General features: G+C 38.7%; 1 protein-coding gene across 14 annotated transcripts in view; it reads left to right on the forward strand.

The window, feature by feature from the left end:
* Positions 1 to 18,378, forward strand: part of EYA4 (EYA transcriptional coactivator and phosphatase 4) — a gene marked incomplete at its 3' end in the record, with an annotated part of 210,926 nt that overhangs the window by 142,281 nt on the left and 50,267 nt on the right. For all 14 annotated transcript variants that reach the window (XM_081139549.1, XM_081139556.1, XM_081139552.1 and 11 more), the window contains one exon: positions 13,825 to 13,949. In XM_081139549.1, coding sequence (XP_080995675.1) covers positions 13,825 to 13,949 — 125 coding nt within the window. The remainder of the gene's footprint in view (positions 1 to 13,824; positions 13,950 to 18,378) is intronic.

The raw sequence follows: 18,378 nt of genomic DNA on the forward strand, positions 1-18,378 counted from the left end.
ACCATGTTTATTGTTATGCTTAAAGCTAAATTCATATAAGAGCAGCTCTGCTTTATATGTTTTCCTGTAAGAACATTCACATGATCAAAAGCTGTACCATTTACATGATCAGCTTAACCAGGATAAATTCACAGATGGGCTGTGAATGTGGAAGGGAAGTTTGTCAGCGTTAATGACCTCCGTGGCAACGGAACAGCTCACTATTTTTCATTATAATGGCTTTTTAACGGTATCATGTCTACAAGGCCAACTCCTTTTGGTTTTCACACTCTTTTTGTAGAAACTATTAAATAGTTTGGGTACTAATCCTTTTGGCTTGAAAGGCAACAAAACTATTTTTTATTTTTTATTCACTTGTAAACATTAGTACCCACCTTCTATTTATATGAGATCTCAACATCAGTTTATATCCCTTCAGGTCGTAAAAATAAACACTACAGACACTTCTGAGGAAGCTTGTGTACTCCTCTGAGTCTCCTCTCTACTTGAGAAAAGTACTATCTTGAATTTAGAAGCTACCATTTCCACAAATGCACAATACTTTAATATATCTATAAATTCGGAAAAATATATATAATATCTGTTGTCCTATTTTTAAACTCCATGTGAATATAAAACAATATGCATAGTTCTGTGGCTTGTTTTTTCCTCTAAGGTTATATTCTTTATATTTATCTGTCTTAATACATGTAGTGCTAGCTCATTCATTATAAAATTGTATAGCATCTTATCGTGTGTGTGTGTTTGTGTGTGTGTGTGTGTGTAAAACCTATACATTTTTTCTAGATGGACATTTACATTGTTTCTAATTTTTTCCTCTTACAAACACTGCTACGGAAAACTTTTCCTAGAATAGTAATGGGAAATAGGAGTGTGGGGGTCAGTGCATGGCATTTGCTGCACCTGAACAAATGACAACATCAGCATGTCAGCACTTTCCCTGTAATACAAGTGATTATAACAGTGTCTGACAATATCAGGATGTGCACATTCAATAAAAACATTTTGTGACACTAAATATCTAAAACATCTAATATCTAAATATCTAATACCATAAAAAATTAATAGCTACAAATCATAAAATTACAAACGATTTCTCTTACTGCTGTTGGCTTTGCTGCTTTCAGTGTTTAGTTACCTCCAGCAAGAATGCCCTTAGGGTTGCCACCTCGGCCCAGGCTGGCCCTGTGAGGACTTCAGTACCTTCCTTCTGTGTTTACACAATACCGTGGCCTCTCCCTGCCCACCTTGCCCACTGTCAGTCTGTACCATCTCAGAGGAGAGGTGTGTCTTCTTCAAGTGGCTCTTCTGATCCCTGCTCAGCCTTTTTTTGGGTGGGGAGTGTAGATGGGCATGGGGAGGAGAGGTTGGGATGGGGAAGAGAAGTGACATGTTAAGAGACCAGGCGATTCTGGGAGTGGGAAGTGACGGGAGGGTTTGCAGTGAGCCTCTCAGAGAGGAAAAGGAGGGGAAGGGAAAGGAGAGGGGGTTGGGGAGAAATCTAGGAGAGACGAACTAAGCCGTGGAAGTCTGAAATATCAATATTTACACAAAATATACACAAACCTACGCCAGTTCTTTAAAATGGCACCAATTACTGGAATAATGGAAAATTGAAAAGTGGTTCTGCGATCATTAGTAATATAAACACATTTTCGACTTTACTAGATACTGCAGTTCTCTCCTAATTAGCTCTACCAATTTACATTCCCAGCGGAAGTGTGGGAATTGCCCATTTTACCACATTTAGCTAGTATTTCACTTTATTTGATTTTGTAACATTTGCTAGATGGGTTTGATACAGCATTTCATTGTCCTTTAAAGTTGCAGTTCCCTGATTATTAGAAGAGTAGCTGGGTACCTGGCCAGTGCACTTTTTATAATTTTTACAATTTTTAAAATGAATTTTATTACAAAGGTAAAATGGTTTTATAGCATATTTAAAATGTAAATAAAGCAAAAGAATGTAAAACTAACCCATAACCTACCACATAAAGATACCTGTACTGAAAAATAGCTGTCCTGAGGTATATTTAACATGCAGATTTAAAGTGTTCTGGTTGATGTTTTAACAAATGTACACACCAAGGAAGCACTACCACAGTTGAGAGAGTCAGCTAATCCATCACCCCAGAAGTTCCCTTCTGCCCTTAATAACTTCTTTCTCCCCCCCATTCTCCCTGTCCCCATTTCCTGGCAACCATGGAGCTCCTTTTCGAATGAGTTTCAGATTCCTCCATGGCAGAGCGTCTTTCAGTGGCCCGTTCCTTTGTACTGCTGAGTCGTATTCTATTGGGTGGCAGCACCACAGTTTGTCCATTTACCTCTTGATGGACATTTGTGAATTGATTGACCATTTAAACATTTATAGGGTAAAATATATATACAGGATGGGACAAAAGTAGGTTTACAGTCATTTGTATGAAAAATTATAAATTAATAAATAATAGTACAAGAATAAACTGTTTTGCTTACTCACAACTGTAAACCTGTTTTGCCCCACCCTGTATATCCATAAATCTTTTTATATGCAAAACACTGAACATGAAATAATCCCGACTATTAATCAGAGCCTAGGACAGTGCCTGGCATGGATAGGTGTTCAGTAATTGTGTGATGAAATGTTAGATGTCTGTTGGCAAATCTCAAAGCTAATAAGGAATCCAAAGCTAAGACATTAAAGAGCACGGAGCCGCTGAACTGAACTGAAATCAGCAATATTCTTCCTTTACCCAAACATCAGGGGGTCCCGCACTGCTTCCTTGGAAGTCTCTCCTTCAAAGCGGCGCATCGCTCGTCTTTCACTGAAAGCAGTCTCTCAGCTTTGTTCCTCTTCTGTCCCCTCCGTATCCCAACCACTAACTTCAAAACCTTAACCAGCTCTGAATTTCCCTCGTTGTGGCTAATCAGCTTTCGGGTTCCGGGGATTCAGCTTCCACTGCCGCTCTCATGTGTTACCGTGGCCTCTGCCGTCAGCAGGCCCGTGTCCCCCCCTTGCCTCCCCGGTGCCTCTTTCTCCTCCTGAGTTCCCATGGCCACAAACCCCAGACAAGTTAATCACTTCTCACCAGCGCTGCTGACGCCCACTGTCCCAGGGTGTGGAGACCGTGGCCTTTTTATCTTTGAGCCTAGTCATAGGTACCATGCAGTTACCAAGCAGGCGCCCAGTAAATATATTGGGTGCTCAACAAGTATGAATAACTAAAAGTTCGATGGTCAGTGCATATGAATAGACGAACCTATGACAAATACCTGATCAAGTTATAGTTTTTCAGCCAAAATATGCTTGATGTCTTTCTATTGTTTTCAATCCTCTCATCACCACCTTAGTCAAAAACTATTCAACCTCCTGTGTGAATTGCTGGATTCGCTTCCCAACCAGCCTGTCACTGAATTCTCCCTCTCTTCTAAACCACACCCATGCTGATTAGCTGATCTCCTGCAGTGACTGCTTTCATTGCATGACTCCCTTTCGGATCCCACCGCCTGGCTTTCTGAAAGCTCCAGCTACTCTGGGGATCAGCCTGTTTCCTGTTCTTCAACACACATGCTCCACGTCACCAGCCTGCTCTCCCCCCCTCCCCAGGCCAAGCTCTGCTCGGTCAGCTGTGTTCCAGGGCTCAGGTTGGTCCCCTCGCTGGAATACCCGGTCCCTCGCCTCCCCCTGTCCGAATTCTGCTAATAATTGATGTCTGGCTGAAGTTGCACCAGTGTGACCGAGCCGCCTCTCCTGTGGACTCCGCTGGGGTTGCTCATGTATTAGCACCCAGATTCAGGTTGCACTGTAGACAGCTTTATCAGTAGGTGAGAGAACCCTCTGCACAGTATTTCACAGCGAGTCACGGTTACAATAACAGGGAGTGTATATTCTTCTCTCCTGCCCAGCACGAGAATTTAAACTCCACAAAAGCAGAGAATTTTTGTCCATTTCGTTCATAAAGGAAAACCAAGGGCTTAGGCACCCAAATATGTGTCAAATAAATAAAGGAATGAAAATGCCCACTACATGGTGGGAATTCAGATATTCCTTTCTTCACAAAGGAGTTTGGAGCCCTGGCCAGGTGGTTCTGTTGGTTGGAGTGTCATCCTGATACACCAAGGTTTTGGGTTTGATCCCCAGTCAGGCAACCAATGAATGAATGCACGGATGAGTGGAATAGCAAATTGACATCTCTCTCCCTGCCCCTGCCCCCTCAAAAGCAATAATTTTTTTTTTTTAACTGAAGGAAATATGAACAAATTTGAGTGATTTCTGAATTTTAAACAAGATCTTTTTAGAGGTAAATTCTTAAGTGGAATCACAGGACTAGCAAATCACTGTGTTCATTTAACTTAAAAGTACTATTTAAATTTTGAATTTAAAGCAGCTTCTGAAAAATAGTGATTTCTGTATCTGGCAGTGTCCCCTAGTGAATCCTATGTTTTTTGGAATTTTTATTCATTAATATAAGTTGATATTAAGATACTTCTAGTACAAATCTAGATGGATGCAACATAAAAATGACATGAGAATATTATAGCTCAGAATAAAAATATATGCAGGTTCTTGGATTCAGAGGAGTTTGATGATACCTATATTTTGCTGTGGCTACAGTCATTTACCAACTCTTTCCTGAATTAATGATTTTTAAAAGGAGAAAATCATAACTCACTCTTTCAAAGCCCTTAGCCCAGAATCCCAGAATCTGATGTGTAGTAAATATTTGATCTTTTAAACAACTGCAGGTTTGTTTGTTTGTTTTCTGGGGATGGGAGATGCTTTAAGAAAGGGAGTGACATAGTGATAGTTACATTTGAGAAAAATAATCCTGATGATTGTCTGGAGGAGGATTTGCAGAAAAGACAAACAGAAACAGAAATATTTGTTCCTTTCTTGAGATACAGTTATAGAGCATCTTATTGGTGTGCACTTAGAAGAGAATGAGTTTCTAAGATTTGGTGTGATAAGCAGATCACGTAGGATTATGAAGACAATTTAAGTAGTGAGGTGGATGAGAAGGAGTGGGTATTTTGTAATTTTTTAGGCAGAAGCACTAAGGGTATTTGAGGAACTCTGTTAGACTGAAGGCTTGAGTCCTGATCTGATTGACCAGTTTCATAGTCTAGTGAGAGATGAGAGTGTGAGTGGGCGTGAAGGGAAATGATGCTGAGCTTAGCTCTGGACTTACAATGTTAGAAGAGTCTGTGGAAAGATTGTGCGTCTGAACAATATAGAATTATAGATGAGAGCTGCCGCTTAAAAGAGATATGACGATTGGGGAGGGATGGCTTTTGAATTGATCGCCAATAAGCAGTTATTGAGGACTTAAATTCGTGTGGAAATTCCCCAGAAGGGTGCTTACCTGAGTGAAATGAGATGTGGGCTGAGGCTACAGATTACAAGCATCAAAAGGTTAAGGGGACACGACACACGAAGAAAACTGAAAATTAATGGCCAGTTGTGACGTCAAGAAACCAGGAAAGAGTAGTTGTATCAGTTAAAATGGTTTCAAGTGCAAGTAATAGAGAAGCTGACTCACTTGGCTTTAAACAATAAGGTAATTTATTGGCCCACATAACTGGAATTCCAGAGGTAGTGTCGCCTGGGGAGTGGTTGATCCAGGAGCCCAATAGCTTCGTCCAGAAGCCAGTTTCCTTTGTCTTCTTTTGCTCTGCCGCCCACAGTTTTGGATTTGCCCTAAGTCTGTTTCTTCTCTGGTGATAGAAGAACTGGTTATAGAAATCAGGACTACATCTCCCCTCCTTCACCTCCAGCTGAGGAAGCAGCCTGGCCCTGGAAGCTCTCCCGAAAGAGTGAAGAGCTCGCCGCTCGTCTCCAGCAAAGGCCTTCCTGTGTCCCGCTGGCACCAAAACCATGGCCTCATGACTCCTGAAACAGTCCTTAACTTCGGGAGAGGAATTAAGCCTCCATCTCCCAGAGCTGGAGGCGAATTTAGCTTTTACTGAGATGCTGGTGAGAGATAAATACCTGAACAAAAATCAAGATCCTTTAGGTACAAGGAAATGGAAAATGGAGACTGCACAGCCAGGCAGCAAGGGCCACTGCACAAATACTGCAGACGCCGAGGAGGCAGAAGTTTGGGGAGAAGTCATTTACACTGTCAGGTGCCGAAGGGGGTCAGAGTAAGAGTTAAAGAAAAACAAAAACAAAAAGCCCATTAGATTAGAAGTAGAAGGTGACTCTAGGTGGGCTTCCTGGAGACGGAACGACGTGGAGAGAGGGTGTCCGTGAGGCAGGAAAGAGGACAGGAAGCTTTGACGTAAGTTTAAAGATTCTGGGTTTTGAAAGGAAGAATAACGGTAGTGTAGCAGCTCGGAGGGAAAAGCAGGGGAGAAAGGGGGTTTGCGATCATCACTTAGATGTTTTAGAGTCTAGTCAATGTCTCCTAATCAGGTTCTGATGAAAGCTCTTCTGGTGACCAGTTCTGTGAACTTGGTCAACTTATCAAGCTCCCTTTGAGTGCTCATCACTGAAAAGGAGAAAAAGAAAGATATATGCGTTTGTGTGTGTGTGTGTGTGTGTATCCCTCAGAGAAGGTAGATTTCAGAAATACTTAATTTATTTTTTAAATATGTTTTTATTGATTTCAGAGAGAGGAAGGGGGAGGGGGAGAGAGAGAGATGAGAGATGATGAGAGTCATTGATTGGCTGCCTCCTGCACGCCCCCGACTGGAGATCGAGCCCGAAACCCAGGCATGTGCCCTGACCGGGAATTGAACCTCGGTCTCCGGGATCCTAGGCAGATGCTCAACCACTGAGCCATGCCAGCTGGGCCAGAAATATTTTAAAGAAGAGAGAAGAATCTTACTTATATTTTAGATGTGTATGTTTAAGAGAGATCTTAAATGTTATACTCCACTGAGGCATCAAAAAATCATTTATTTGGGGACTGAAAATAGAATATTTTTGTAATTATTAGCACAGTAATTATTTATAGAGGTAATCCAGCTAATGCTAGCTGACCATTCTGCATGCTACTTTTGTATTGAGTGAATCTTGCTTTGTAGCAGGTAGAATATGAACCCTACCATCGCCTTCACTTCAGCAAATTACAACAGATTGAGATTAGTGTCCTTAAAATTAATGACATTATACTGTTTTATTGTAAAGAAAGAATTACACTGTAGGTATTTTGTCAAGCTATTAGGAACTGTTCAAGTGCTTTACATTCAGGACATTGTGTCTTCCCCTTCAATGGTAATGGTTGGAACACTTCTAAGTTTTTGCAATATTTAAATCCATGAGATTCATGTGACAGTGGTCTCAAAACTTATTTCATGCTGCATTTCATAGGCTAAATGCCATTTATTTCAGAACTTACGGGCAGCCATTCATATTTTTCAGGCTGAAGTTACAGAATGATTTTACTTGGGAAAACAAGAGAAAACTAAAAATTGCATCTGGGCCTAACAAATTATTCAGTTGGCTTGATATTTTTTGCCAAGATTTTTGTCATGCGGGCTGACCATGGTGCCTTATTCCACACCCCCAGCCAGCATTTGCAAACCACCAATCATTTCCTAAGGGACCTTAACAGACGGAAGCATTGAATTCTCTGCAGTCAGTGTTGCCTCCCACCTGGGAAAAAGACAGCCCTGTAATTGAATCCCAGCATATGCATTGTCATCCCTCCTGCCTGCCCCTCTGGTGCGACAGCAAATTAAAAGACTTCTAAGGCTCAGCCTGCCTTCCAGCTGCCAGCCCCTGGTAGACATGAGGGAGCCAGAAGGGACCAGGTGGAGCAGTTTTGAGTTGCACTAAACACACAGTGCAAGGAGGTTGGCCGTAACTTCCCAATGAATATTTATACCAGCCCCATTTCTCATGTTGCACTTTGGCAGGGACCAGAGTGCTGAGCTCCTGCTGATTTCAAGGGCCCTGCATTGTTTGGACCTGCTCCGTGAAGTATTACGCCAGATGAGAAGTGGGCCCCAGGTTCCTATCACTAAGATGGCTGGTTGACTTTTTTTAAATGGAGGCTATCATGTTATAGTGTCATAAGGATGGGGCCTTGGGGGAGTTCCCTGACGTCTTCTGGCATTGCCGTTCATGAATCGCACACAGCCTCAACCACAGCTTCCTGTGGAGTGGAACTTTAATTGCTTATATTAAGAGCCACACTGTACTCTATGTTGTATATCATTGCATTTTCTTCATTTTTTTTTTCTTGGAGGGTTTATTTTTGTTTGCTAAGGTCAGGCACTTATCACAGGGCTGTCTCATCACATTTCACATTCTGATCCTTCGTGGCAGGTGCTAACTTCCTTGCGCTCAAAGTGAATGGGTTGAGTAACCTCATAAAGATACAGAATGTCTTGGCATAGAAAGGAAGGGAGTAAAGAATGCCTGTCTATGGAAGACTCTCAGTGTTATTTAGTGAGCCCTGTAAACTGAGAAGATATTTGGAAAACCATCTACACACAAACCCATTAACTTTTTCTAGGTAGTAGATCATAGACTTATATTCATGTTCGTGATTCCCAGTCCATACATTTACCAGATAAAGCACACAACTTCTCATGAGGTTTGTTTAAAAGAAATAATTTTTGTTTATTTTTAAAAATTTTTATTAAAGCATAGTTGCATACAATATTGTATTAATTTTGAGTGTATAACAGTGATACATTTATATATCTTATGATTTGAACACCATAATCAGTCTATTAACCATCTGTCACCATGCAAAGTTATTATTACATCATTGGCTATATTCTCTCTGTTGCACACTACACCCCTGTGGCTTATTTATTTTATAACTCGAACTTTGTCCCTATTATTTCCCTTTACATTTTTCACCCATCCCCGCCCCCCTGGCAATCATCAGTTCTTTTTCTGCATCATTGAGTCTGTTTCTGTTTCTTTTTCTTTTTTAAGATTCCATATATAAATGAAATTATATGGTGTTTGTCTCCTCTGTCTGACTTACTTCACTCAGGACAGTTCCCTCTAGGTTCATCCATGTAGTTGATGATGACAAGATTTCATTCTTTCTTATGGCTGAGTCATATTCCATTGTATATGTGTACCACTTCTTTATCCATTCATCTGTGGATGGACACCTAGGTTACTTTCATATCTTGCCTATAGTAAATAACAAAGGGGTGCATATATCTTTTTGAGTTAGTGTTTTTGTTTTCTTCTGATAAATAGCCAGAAGTGAAATTTCTGGGTCATACAGTAGTCCTATTTTTAATTGTTTGTTGCACCTATATACTGTTTGCACAGTGGCTGCACCAATTTACAATCACGTCAACAATGCGCGAGGGTTCCCATTTCTCCACATCCTCACCAACACTTACTTGTTGACTTTTTTATAATAACCATTCTGACATATCTTGTGGTTTTGATTTGCATTTCCCTGATGAGTATTGCTACCCCCGCTTTCTTTTCATTTTTATTTGTGTGGAAAATATTTTCCATACTTTCATTTTCAGTGTGTGTCTGTCTTGTTATCTGAAGTGAGTCTTATGTGCACAGCATACAGCTGGATCTTGTGTTTTGTTTTGTCTGTTTTTTTGTTTTGTTTTTATCCATTCAGTCACCCTCTGCAGCTGATTCATTCTTCTGTGTGATCTAATCTGTTGTTGATTCTCTCTAGTACATTTTCATTTTAGCTTTTGTGTTTTGGAGCTATTATTAGTTATTTATTGTATTTTCTAACTCTGTTGAAGTTCTGCCTGACTTCCTATATTCTACTGTCAAGTTTGGTAAGGATTTTTATTACTTGAATTCTTTATCAGGCAAATTATCTGTTTCATTAAGGGTTTTTTTTGGGGGGGGGGGAGTTCCTATTCCTTCATTTGGAACATTTTCCTCTTCTTTTTTCTTTTACTTTCTGTGTTTGTGTCTATGAATTAGATTAAATAGCAATCGCCGCCTTGTGTAGAAACAACCTCTGTGTATACCGTGTGTGCCAGCTGGAGCCAGATCCGGTTGTACCCGGGTGCCCTGGGGGCCGGCTGGTCGGAACTTCAGCACGCACTGGCTGAGGGGGCCTGCGGCACAGGGCTCCAGGGCGGCCTGGTAGTCGTGCATTTTGGGACTAGAATGGGCACGGAGTGGGGTGGCCCAATGTGCATGTTTGGTGGTGCCCTGGCAGTTTTGCTGTCTGGAACCATAATGGGCTCGGGATGGTGAGGCAGAGAATATGCTGCAGATTTGTAGAGCTCTTGCACAGAGCTCCAGCCTGTGCTGTCTAGGTGGAGAAGAAACTTACACTGTGGCACTCAACAGGACTTCTGATTCCAGAAAGTTCCCTCAGTTCTCAAAGAGCTCACACAGTTCCCCAACCTTTTCTTTGTGATCTCTCTCTCTCACTTGTGTAGAAGCTGTTGAGTCAGCTCTCAGTTGTCTCTCAGGAAGAATTGATTTATATGTATGTACATATTTGGTGTGTTCATGGGAAGGGATGTGTTCAGAATCCTCCTTGGTTGTCATCTTGGATTGGAGTGACCTTTACACACACCATTGTTTCTTTATGACATTATAAACTACACACCAGGGAATTTCTTTAGGGTTGCTGATTTTAAAATTATATTCTTAAGTAACTAAATGCAAATAATTAGAAAAAGGGCTCCGATCTTGAGAATTCTCTAAGCAGAAGGGCTATCAGAGTGGCCTCACAGTCTTTTGTGATAGCAATACTAGAAACGAGGAACAGGAGCATGCGTGAGACTTAGTACATGTGGAATTCAACAAGGTGTGTATCCAAGGCTCTTGATTGGTTTACAAGGAAAAGATACCAGAATAGAGACTGAATGCCAATCAGGACCACTATCAGTTCAATAACTACTTCTGAGTAGTTAATATAAATCTTGAGATATACCTTTAGTACCCTCTTCGAGACTTGTCCTTGACATTGGCCTATTCCACATGTCCGTTGTGATTCGGCATTGAGGACATACTAAGAAAATTGGTGGGTGTCGTGGCCCAGGGAAGGAGTATATTGAACAGCAGAACCAGAATCTAACAGGGCAAGCAGGAATGGACTCAGTTCAACATAGTGCTATTTAGATATTTTTAGGTGGTATTTAGGAAAAGCTGTTCATTTGGGTTCCATATACCAACTGCAGTGTAGAGTGGCTGTGAGGTCACAGGGCTCTCAAGCATCACATGGGACTGAGACTTAGGCGCTTGGTTGACTGGGTTTCAGTATGAGTTCCTACCCTAATCTATCTGCTAGCAAGGCTAATGTACTCTTCAGGCTACAATGATGGGTCCATAGTGAGAGTTATAACATCCCTGTCATATTTGTACCATAACTGTAAGACTATGGGTCTCGCAGTTTAAGAGGAAGCCTGGAATTTCCTCAGAAGAGAACACTGGGATGATAAAGTGGTTTGAAATGGCCTAAGTGAACTGAAGAAACTGGAGTTGCTTAACCTGGAAGCGAAGGGCTCTGGGTCAGGACAGCCCTCTTTGGTATTTGAAGACCAGTATATGAAAGAATGTTTAGATTTGACCTGTGTCAATCAGTACCTTACCTTGCTTATAGGACTGAATTGCTATGGAAACCATGTACAGGAAACTTTCTAATACTGAGTGATAAGAAAGTAAAATGGCCTGCCTCTTAAGAAAACGATTTTCTTGAAACTGCAAGTTTTCAAATGGACAAATCAGACATTTATTGACAGTGTTACAGAAATGATTATAGTAATAGCTAACATTTAATAAGATATAATATATGCCAAATTTTATGCAATTTGTGTGTGATCTTAATTCACACAGTAGCCCCTCAGTGAATGTTATTATCTCTTCTTTTGAGCCTAATGACTGATAAATGGTAGAGGTGGAGTTTAAAGCCCAGGTTTGCGTCTACAGCACAGGCTCTTAACCTGCACTCACAGCCTAAAGCATAAAATGATATTTTTGCATTTGAGGGCACTGACTGTCCCTTCAGACCCTGAAATGTCATAACTTGAATAGGGAACCATATTGATTTTTCCATTATGTCAGTGCTTTGCCCTTTTGAGTTTAATATTCTAGTATTTAAAAAATCCTCATTCTTCCAGTAAAATGTCCAATCCTTATGGGTAGAATTTTTTCCTTAGAAAAAGAGTCACTGTGTTTCTTGGTATTATCCACGACATTAGATGTTTTGATTGTAGCCTTTTGGCCTTATTCTGTTACTTTCTAGAGAGAAATAATTTCCTGCTTCATTAACCATGGCGTGACTGACCTAACAGAACCTTGAGACCTGTATCATTCAAGTAAAGCTTGGAGAATTCATTGGATTTTTTTCTTTGTTTTCAAGTGAAGGAGTGCTTTCACAACCTAAATTTAGAGAAATGCTTCTGTTTTAAAAAATGCTTCCTCACATTTCTTGGGTGGGAACATCATGTTGTGTCTGAATAATTTGTTTGAGTTTTTGTGAAGAAAGGGCTGGAGTTGCAGGTCTCAAGTCTAAAGTCGTAAGCCCTGAAACACAAGGATGGTAAAAGTATCCAAAGAACAGTGTGTTTATGGCTTTATTTGTTATTACTCCAGGGCCTGAGGTCACCCTGGCAGACAGGTCACTTGCACTGTAAGCATTCATGCTGGCCTCAGGGACAGGCATGAGGTCACTGGCAAAGTTCAAGAACAGCTCCCATTATGCGTGGCCCGCTTCCCGGATCCTTGTTGTTAGGGGTCTTCTTCCTCCTACATTTCCTTTCCTCTGAGGCTGAACCCAGTTCTGACCATGGCCTGTGAAATGGCTCATGAGGGCCTCTTTCTGAGACTCTGTCTACCTATCAGAGACATAGACACTGTGCAGTAGAGAAGATCCACATCTCCCAGTCTTACTGCCAGAGGAGAAACTGGCTCAGGTCTGCAGTGATGACCTGGGTTTCTTGGATTCTAATCTGAAATGGGTTGGATTAAGATGGCCTGGCATTGCTACCTGATGTTTTTAAAAGGCCAGTGCTTTTTCCAGAGAGTGAGAACTGGGACTCAGCAGTGACATGCCCATGACTTTCTGATCGAAGTTGACCAAGTCATTTTATTATTATTGTTTTCTTCCACAGTGGCTTTCTGTACCCATACAGAGCATCTTCCTTCCCTCCCCCACCCCCAACCCCTCCCAAACACCTCCCTCCCTCACTCATTTGGGAGATCTGACATATTCAGATATGGAAAGTTCCACGTGTTTGTATCAGAGAACTGATCCTTGTCTCTCCCCACCTATCCCTATTCTCCCCCTAGCCTGCCAGCTCTTTCAAGATACTTTATGCATTCTTAGAACTCTCCCAGTGCTTCATCTGGCTGTCTTTTATGAATTAAGAAAAAAATAAGCCCTAGCTGGTTTTGCTCAGTGGTTAGAGCACTGGCCTGTGGACTGAAGGGTCCAGGTTTGATTCCAGCCAAGGGCACATGCCTCGGTTGCAGGCATGATCCCCCGGCCCTGGTCTGGTGCTTGCGGGAGGCAACCAATCACTGTGTCTCTCTCACATCGATGGTTCTCTCTCTCTCTCTTCCACTCTCTCTAAAAAAGCAACGGAAAAAATATCCTTGGGAGAGGATTAAAAAAAAAAATCATCATTTGTAGAAAAAAAATGTGGACAATGTATGCCTTCCTGCCAATCTTTATTCCTTGCTGTAGATCTGAGTTTTTATGTGGTTACAAATAACAAACAAATCATGGGGCTTAACTACTGTGGACGCTTTACCTGTTTATTAATTTTTAATGGACTGGCATGTTCACCGGGTTAACCAAAAGTTCTTCGCTGTCGGTGTCAGTTCTTACTGCTGTGAGATCACATACATGCTCAGTAGAATGTATATGCGGTGTATTAAGAATAATGGCTGAAATCTCAGCTCTGCTCTCCTGCTTCCTGCTCCCCCAGGCCTATGGAAATGCAGGACCTAGCAGGTCCTCACGCTCTGGCCGGAGGTGGCGATGCTCCTGGGAGCTCCAAACTGGAGAAGGCGAACCTCAGCAGCACGTCAGTCACCACAAACGGGACAGGAGGTAAGTGTGCAGCCTTGAAGACACCCGGAGTCACATTGGAATGTTTGCTGCCATCTCATGTGTTAGGGATCTGCTAATAAATATCTCATTACAATATCACAATCAGCATTATATACAGGGAATATATAATTAATGGATTATTTATTGTTCTGTTTGTTTTCTTGAAATTTTTACTCCTCTAAAACTGGAAACGTTCAGAAAGGCTAGACAGCCCTGGGCAACATTTTGAAAGCCTTTAGTGAGGATTCCTTTTGCATTTGCCCTTGTAAATATTTTTTAAAATGTGAAAAATATGGCCAAAGGATTTGCACTGGTTCTTACCAAAAAAAAAAAAGATGAAGAAGAGATTATATTATTTTCTAGCTTTGCTTTGAATTATAAGAGAAAGTCTACCCCAATTTTTTTCTTAAAATATGGTTTTTCTTAAAAATAATTTTGGAAATAGAAAAAATATATCTGCTGCAATTTTCTTTACAAAGAGAATAATATCCAACATGTATTTAAAATAGGAATTGAATATTTTTTCCAGATACCTTCTCATTTGATTAGCCCATAATTATTCCACAGCATATGGCAGCAGTAACAGTCATTTCAAATATTCTGCCCTATTGTTTTTATAAAATGCATTCAACTTGCCAGAAAATAAGATTATTTTTGCATCAGAATACATATACTACATAAATATATATAAACATATATGTATGAGCTGCATTTTAAATTATTCATAATCATTTTGATGTTTTATAGATCTGGTTTTTTATTCAATAAGAAATTATATGAAATTGGTTTTAATTTAGAAACTTAATATTACTAGATAGATATCAGCATTTGCCACATCATATTTTCTTTGAAATTTTAATAAATATTTATGAAATTGATACACCTCTTTTCATTTATTTTAGAATAACTGTGCAACCTAAAATTTTCTTTGTAAAGTTGTGTGCATTGCAACTTGCCTGTATGTAATAATGTTTTATACCAAACCCTTTGTAGATTAACATTTTTCTTGTTTATAATGTTTATTTGTCTCTAAACATGCATCTATAGTGTCAGCTAATTAATTACAGGATTGCAAATTTATAAGATTGTTTAGTGATGACTTCTGGAGTAAAAACATTAATGTTTAAACCTTAGCTTGGTACAAATAATAAGATTTTTTAAAAACCATGCATTCTGGAACCAGACCTTGGAGTTCACTAATCATCATGTGTATATATTTAACTGAACTAAAACAGACCTGATAAACTAAAATGTAAAAGCCATACCATGCAGTTATAATTTTTGGCAAAGAGGTCAGAAACCAGTGCAGGCATTGAAGACTATTCGTGTACACCGACCAGGCATTCAGACAATGAACCCTTATGTTGTTCCTGTTCTCAGGGGACAACATGACTGTTTTAAACACTGCAGACTGGTTGCTGAGTTGCAACACCCCCTCTTCCGCAACAAGTATGAGAGATGATGGTACACTGCATGTGTTTGGGTGTGTGGATTTGCCCTGCTGGTTTGCTTTCTGTTGCTATTTCTATGTTTGTACCTTTTTTCTGTGTCTAGTACTTGTAAAGAAAAAGGAGAAATGAACATGCCTTTTAGTTTATTGATAACAGTTGGCTGTATTTTTCATATCGACTAGTATTCTCATCTTAGATTCTTTATATCAGTAGTATACTTCCCTTAGATTTTTCATAATTTTGCAAAAATGGGTGCATCTATTATTTTCCTAACTATATATCAGTTTATTAAATGGTTGAGCACCACTGTCATGTCAGTCAGAACATTTGAAGCAGATTGTGCCATCCACACAAACTCAATTATCTTTACAACCTGTAAATTTTCGTAATTCATATGACTTTTATGGCAAAATATATTTGCTATTTTAGCCATGTTAAATATTACAGTTGAAGTACTTTAAGTAACATTAATGAACAGTTAAAATTCCATCATTTAGAAAATCACCAGTGATAAAAGCTATGTGTTTTAAAATATAAATTAATGTCATCTCTTAAAATGTTTCAACTGTACACATTTACTACATTCGTATATGTAGTATGTATTAAAGTATAAACAAACTTTTCCTAAATCAAAAGTTAATATACTATCAAAAGTTAAAAATAGAAACAAAACCATAACACTTATCCAATTTTAAGATTAAAAAAAAGAGAACTCAGTACCTATCAGAAATGTGCATTACAAGCAAACAGTTGGACAAGGCACAGCTCGCCTGGACCTTGCTGTATCTCAGATTATATTAGAATATATGACCAGTGAGTGAAGAACATTCCATTATGCCCATTATTTATATATTTATAGTTTTCATTTCAATTTTTTTTATTACACACTTAAAATATACTTTTCCTACTTAAAAGTACATTGCCAGAATTTAGTTTCTCTTAATTCTAATTCATGGGTCTTTTTCTATAAAGAGCCAGATAGTAAGTACTTTAGGCTTTATAGGTCATCCCGCCTCTGTCTCCACTGCTCATCAATGCCATCATAGCTCTAAAGCAGCCATAGACAATACATAAATGAATTAGTGAGACTAGGTTCCAATAAAACCATTTGTGGACCTGGAAATTTAAAGTTTGTATTATTTTCACATGTCACAAAATATTCCAAATTTGATTGCATTTTAAAACATTTAAGATGTAAAAAATATTTCTAGCTCACAGGCTATTCTGTTCTAAAGTAGTATTAATATAACAGGCAACTTTACAATAGTAAATACATATATTGAATATTTAGTAATTTATATCTAATCTTAATTGGAAACCTTTTACTGAGTGTTACACATCAAGTTTTTCTGGTTCTTACTGTTAACATTAAGTGTCATGTGGCCATTTGGGAAGAACAAGGACTTGTGTGTCAGGAGGACCGTGGATCTAAATCTTGTCACACTTACGAACTGTGTCACCTTTGATAAGTTACTGAACCTTTATGAGCTTCACATTCCTTCTATAAAAGAAGGTTAATAACACTTCTCTGGCAAGGCTTTTTTCCCCTAAATTAGATAATGTATGTAAGTTGCTTGGTAATAAGTGCAAGAATATTCCCTTCTTTAATTAATAATTTAATAATCACTAGGCATCAAATCCTTAAGGAAAATGAAAGCATGCATTATGTTAAAATACTTTCCAATGTTTGGTCAGATAATAAATTCTTATGCATTTAGAATATGTAAATTGGCCACAGAAGGCAAACTTTTAGTAACAAAATGTTAGGTATACGTCAGTTATTAATGACATAGTCTTGGTGGCATATTGATATGAAATTTTTAATGAATTTTTATGTTGGGTGTTTATAATACAAACTAAGCATTTGGTGCATAATCTCTCCCATTGATAGTCAACTACTTTATTTGTAATCCTGGGTTTTGTTGGTATTGGATCTTTACATAAAATTGTTATAATAAAAAAGGCAAAAGCTAATTTAATGTCTTTTCAAAAACTTTCCATTAACTTTGAGATTTTCAAAAAGAAAAATTTAATTATATAGTTTATACTAATATGAATGAGTTGGTAGTATTACCTTAATAACCTACCATACTACATTGGTGCTGTTTAAATATATTACATTATTATTTTAATTTAAAAGGTTTTATCACCTTAATCCTAATTATTTAATTACATCTGCAGATTTATATTGGAACCTAGATTTTCTTTTCAAATGTTTGTTACTTATAAAATTGTTAAAATATAGAACTACTATGAAAAATAGAATAAATGCAATCATACCTTAGCATATAGATCAATGATCAGCAAACTCTTTCTGTAAAGGGTCAGAGAGTAAATATTTTAGGCTTTACAGGCCATTTGGTCTTTGTTGTAACTATTCAGCTTGGTACTGTTGCACAAAAGCAGCCACAGGAAATATGTAAACAATTGAGCTTGGCTGTGTTTGAATAAAACTTGATATATGAACACTGAAATTTGAATTTCATAAAATCTTCATATCACAAAATAATATTATTCTTTTGATATTTTCAACTACTTAAAAATGTAAGGGTCATCCTTAGCTCATGGGCTATTCAAAAATTGGCCCCAGGCAGATTTGGAACATAGGTTATAGTTTGCCAATCCCTGATATATATCTGTATATATCAGGGGTTGTATATGTATATGTGCTATATGTATATGTATATGTATATATGCTATAGATGAAGTGTACATACTTCATGTATATGTACATTTGTGCATGCAAATGCATGCCAATTATATGAAAGTTACTTCCAGATATAGCAAAGTTTCTAATTTGCTAAATGGTGTCAGATTTATGATAAGCTATACTCTATATACAAAAAGTACCTATATCTGTTGGGAGTACTTAGGGTAGGGTCTAAAAATGAATTTTTACTTTCTCAATGAAAATGTGGCAAGTTCCTATTATATGCCAGGCTCTGTGCTAGGAAATGGAAACCCAATGACCTGTAGAA

The sequence above is a fragment of the Miniopterus schreibersii genome (genome assembly GCF_964146895.1).
Source record: "Miniopterus schreibersii genome assembly, chromosome: 6".
Taxonomy (NCBI): Eukaryota; Metazoa; Chordata; class Mammalia; order Chiroptera; family Miniopteridae; genus Miniopterus; species Miniopterus schreibersii.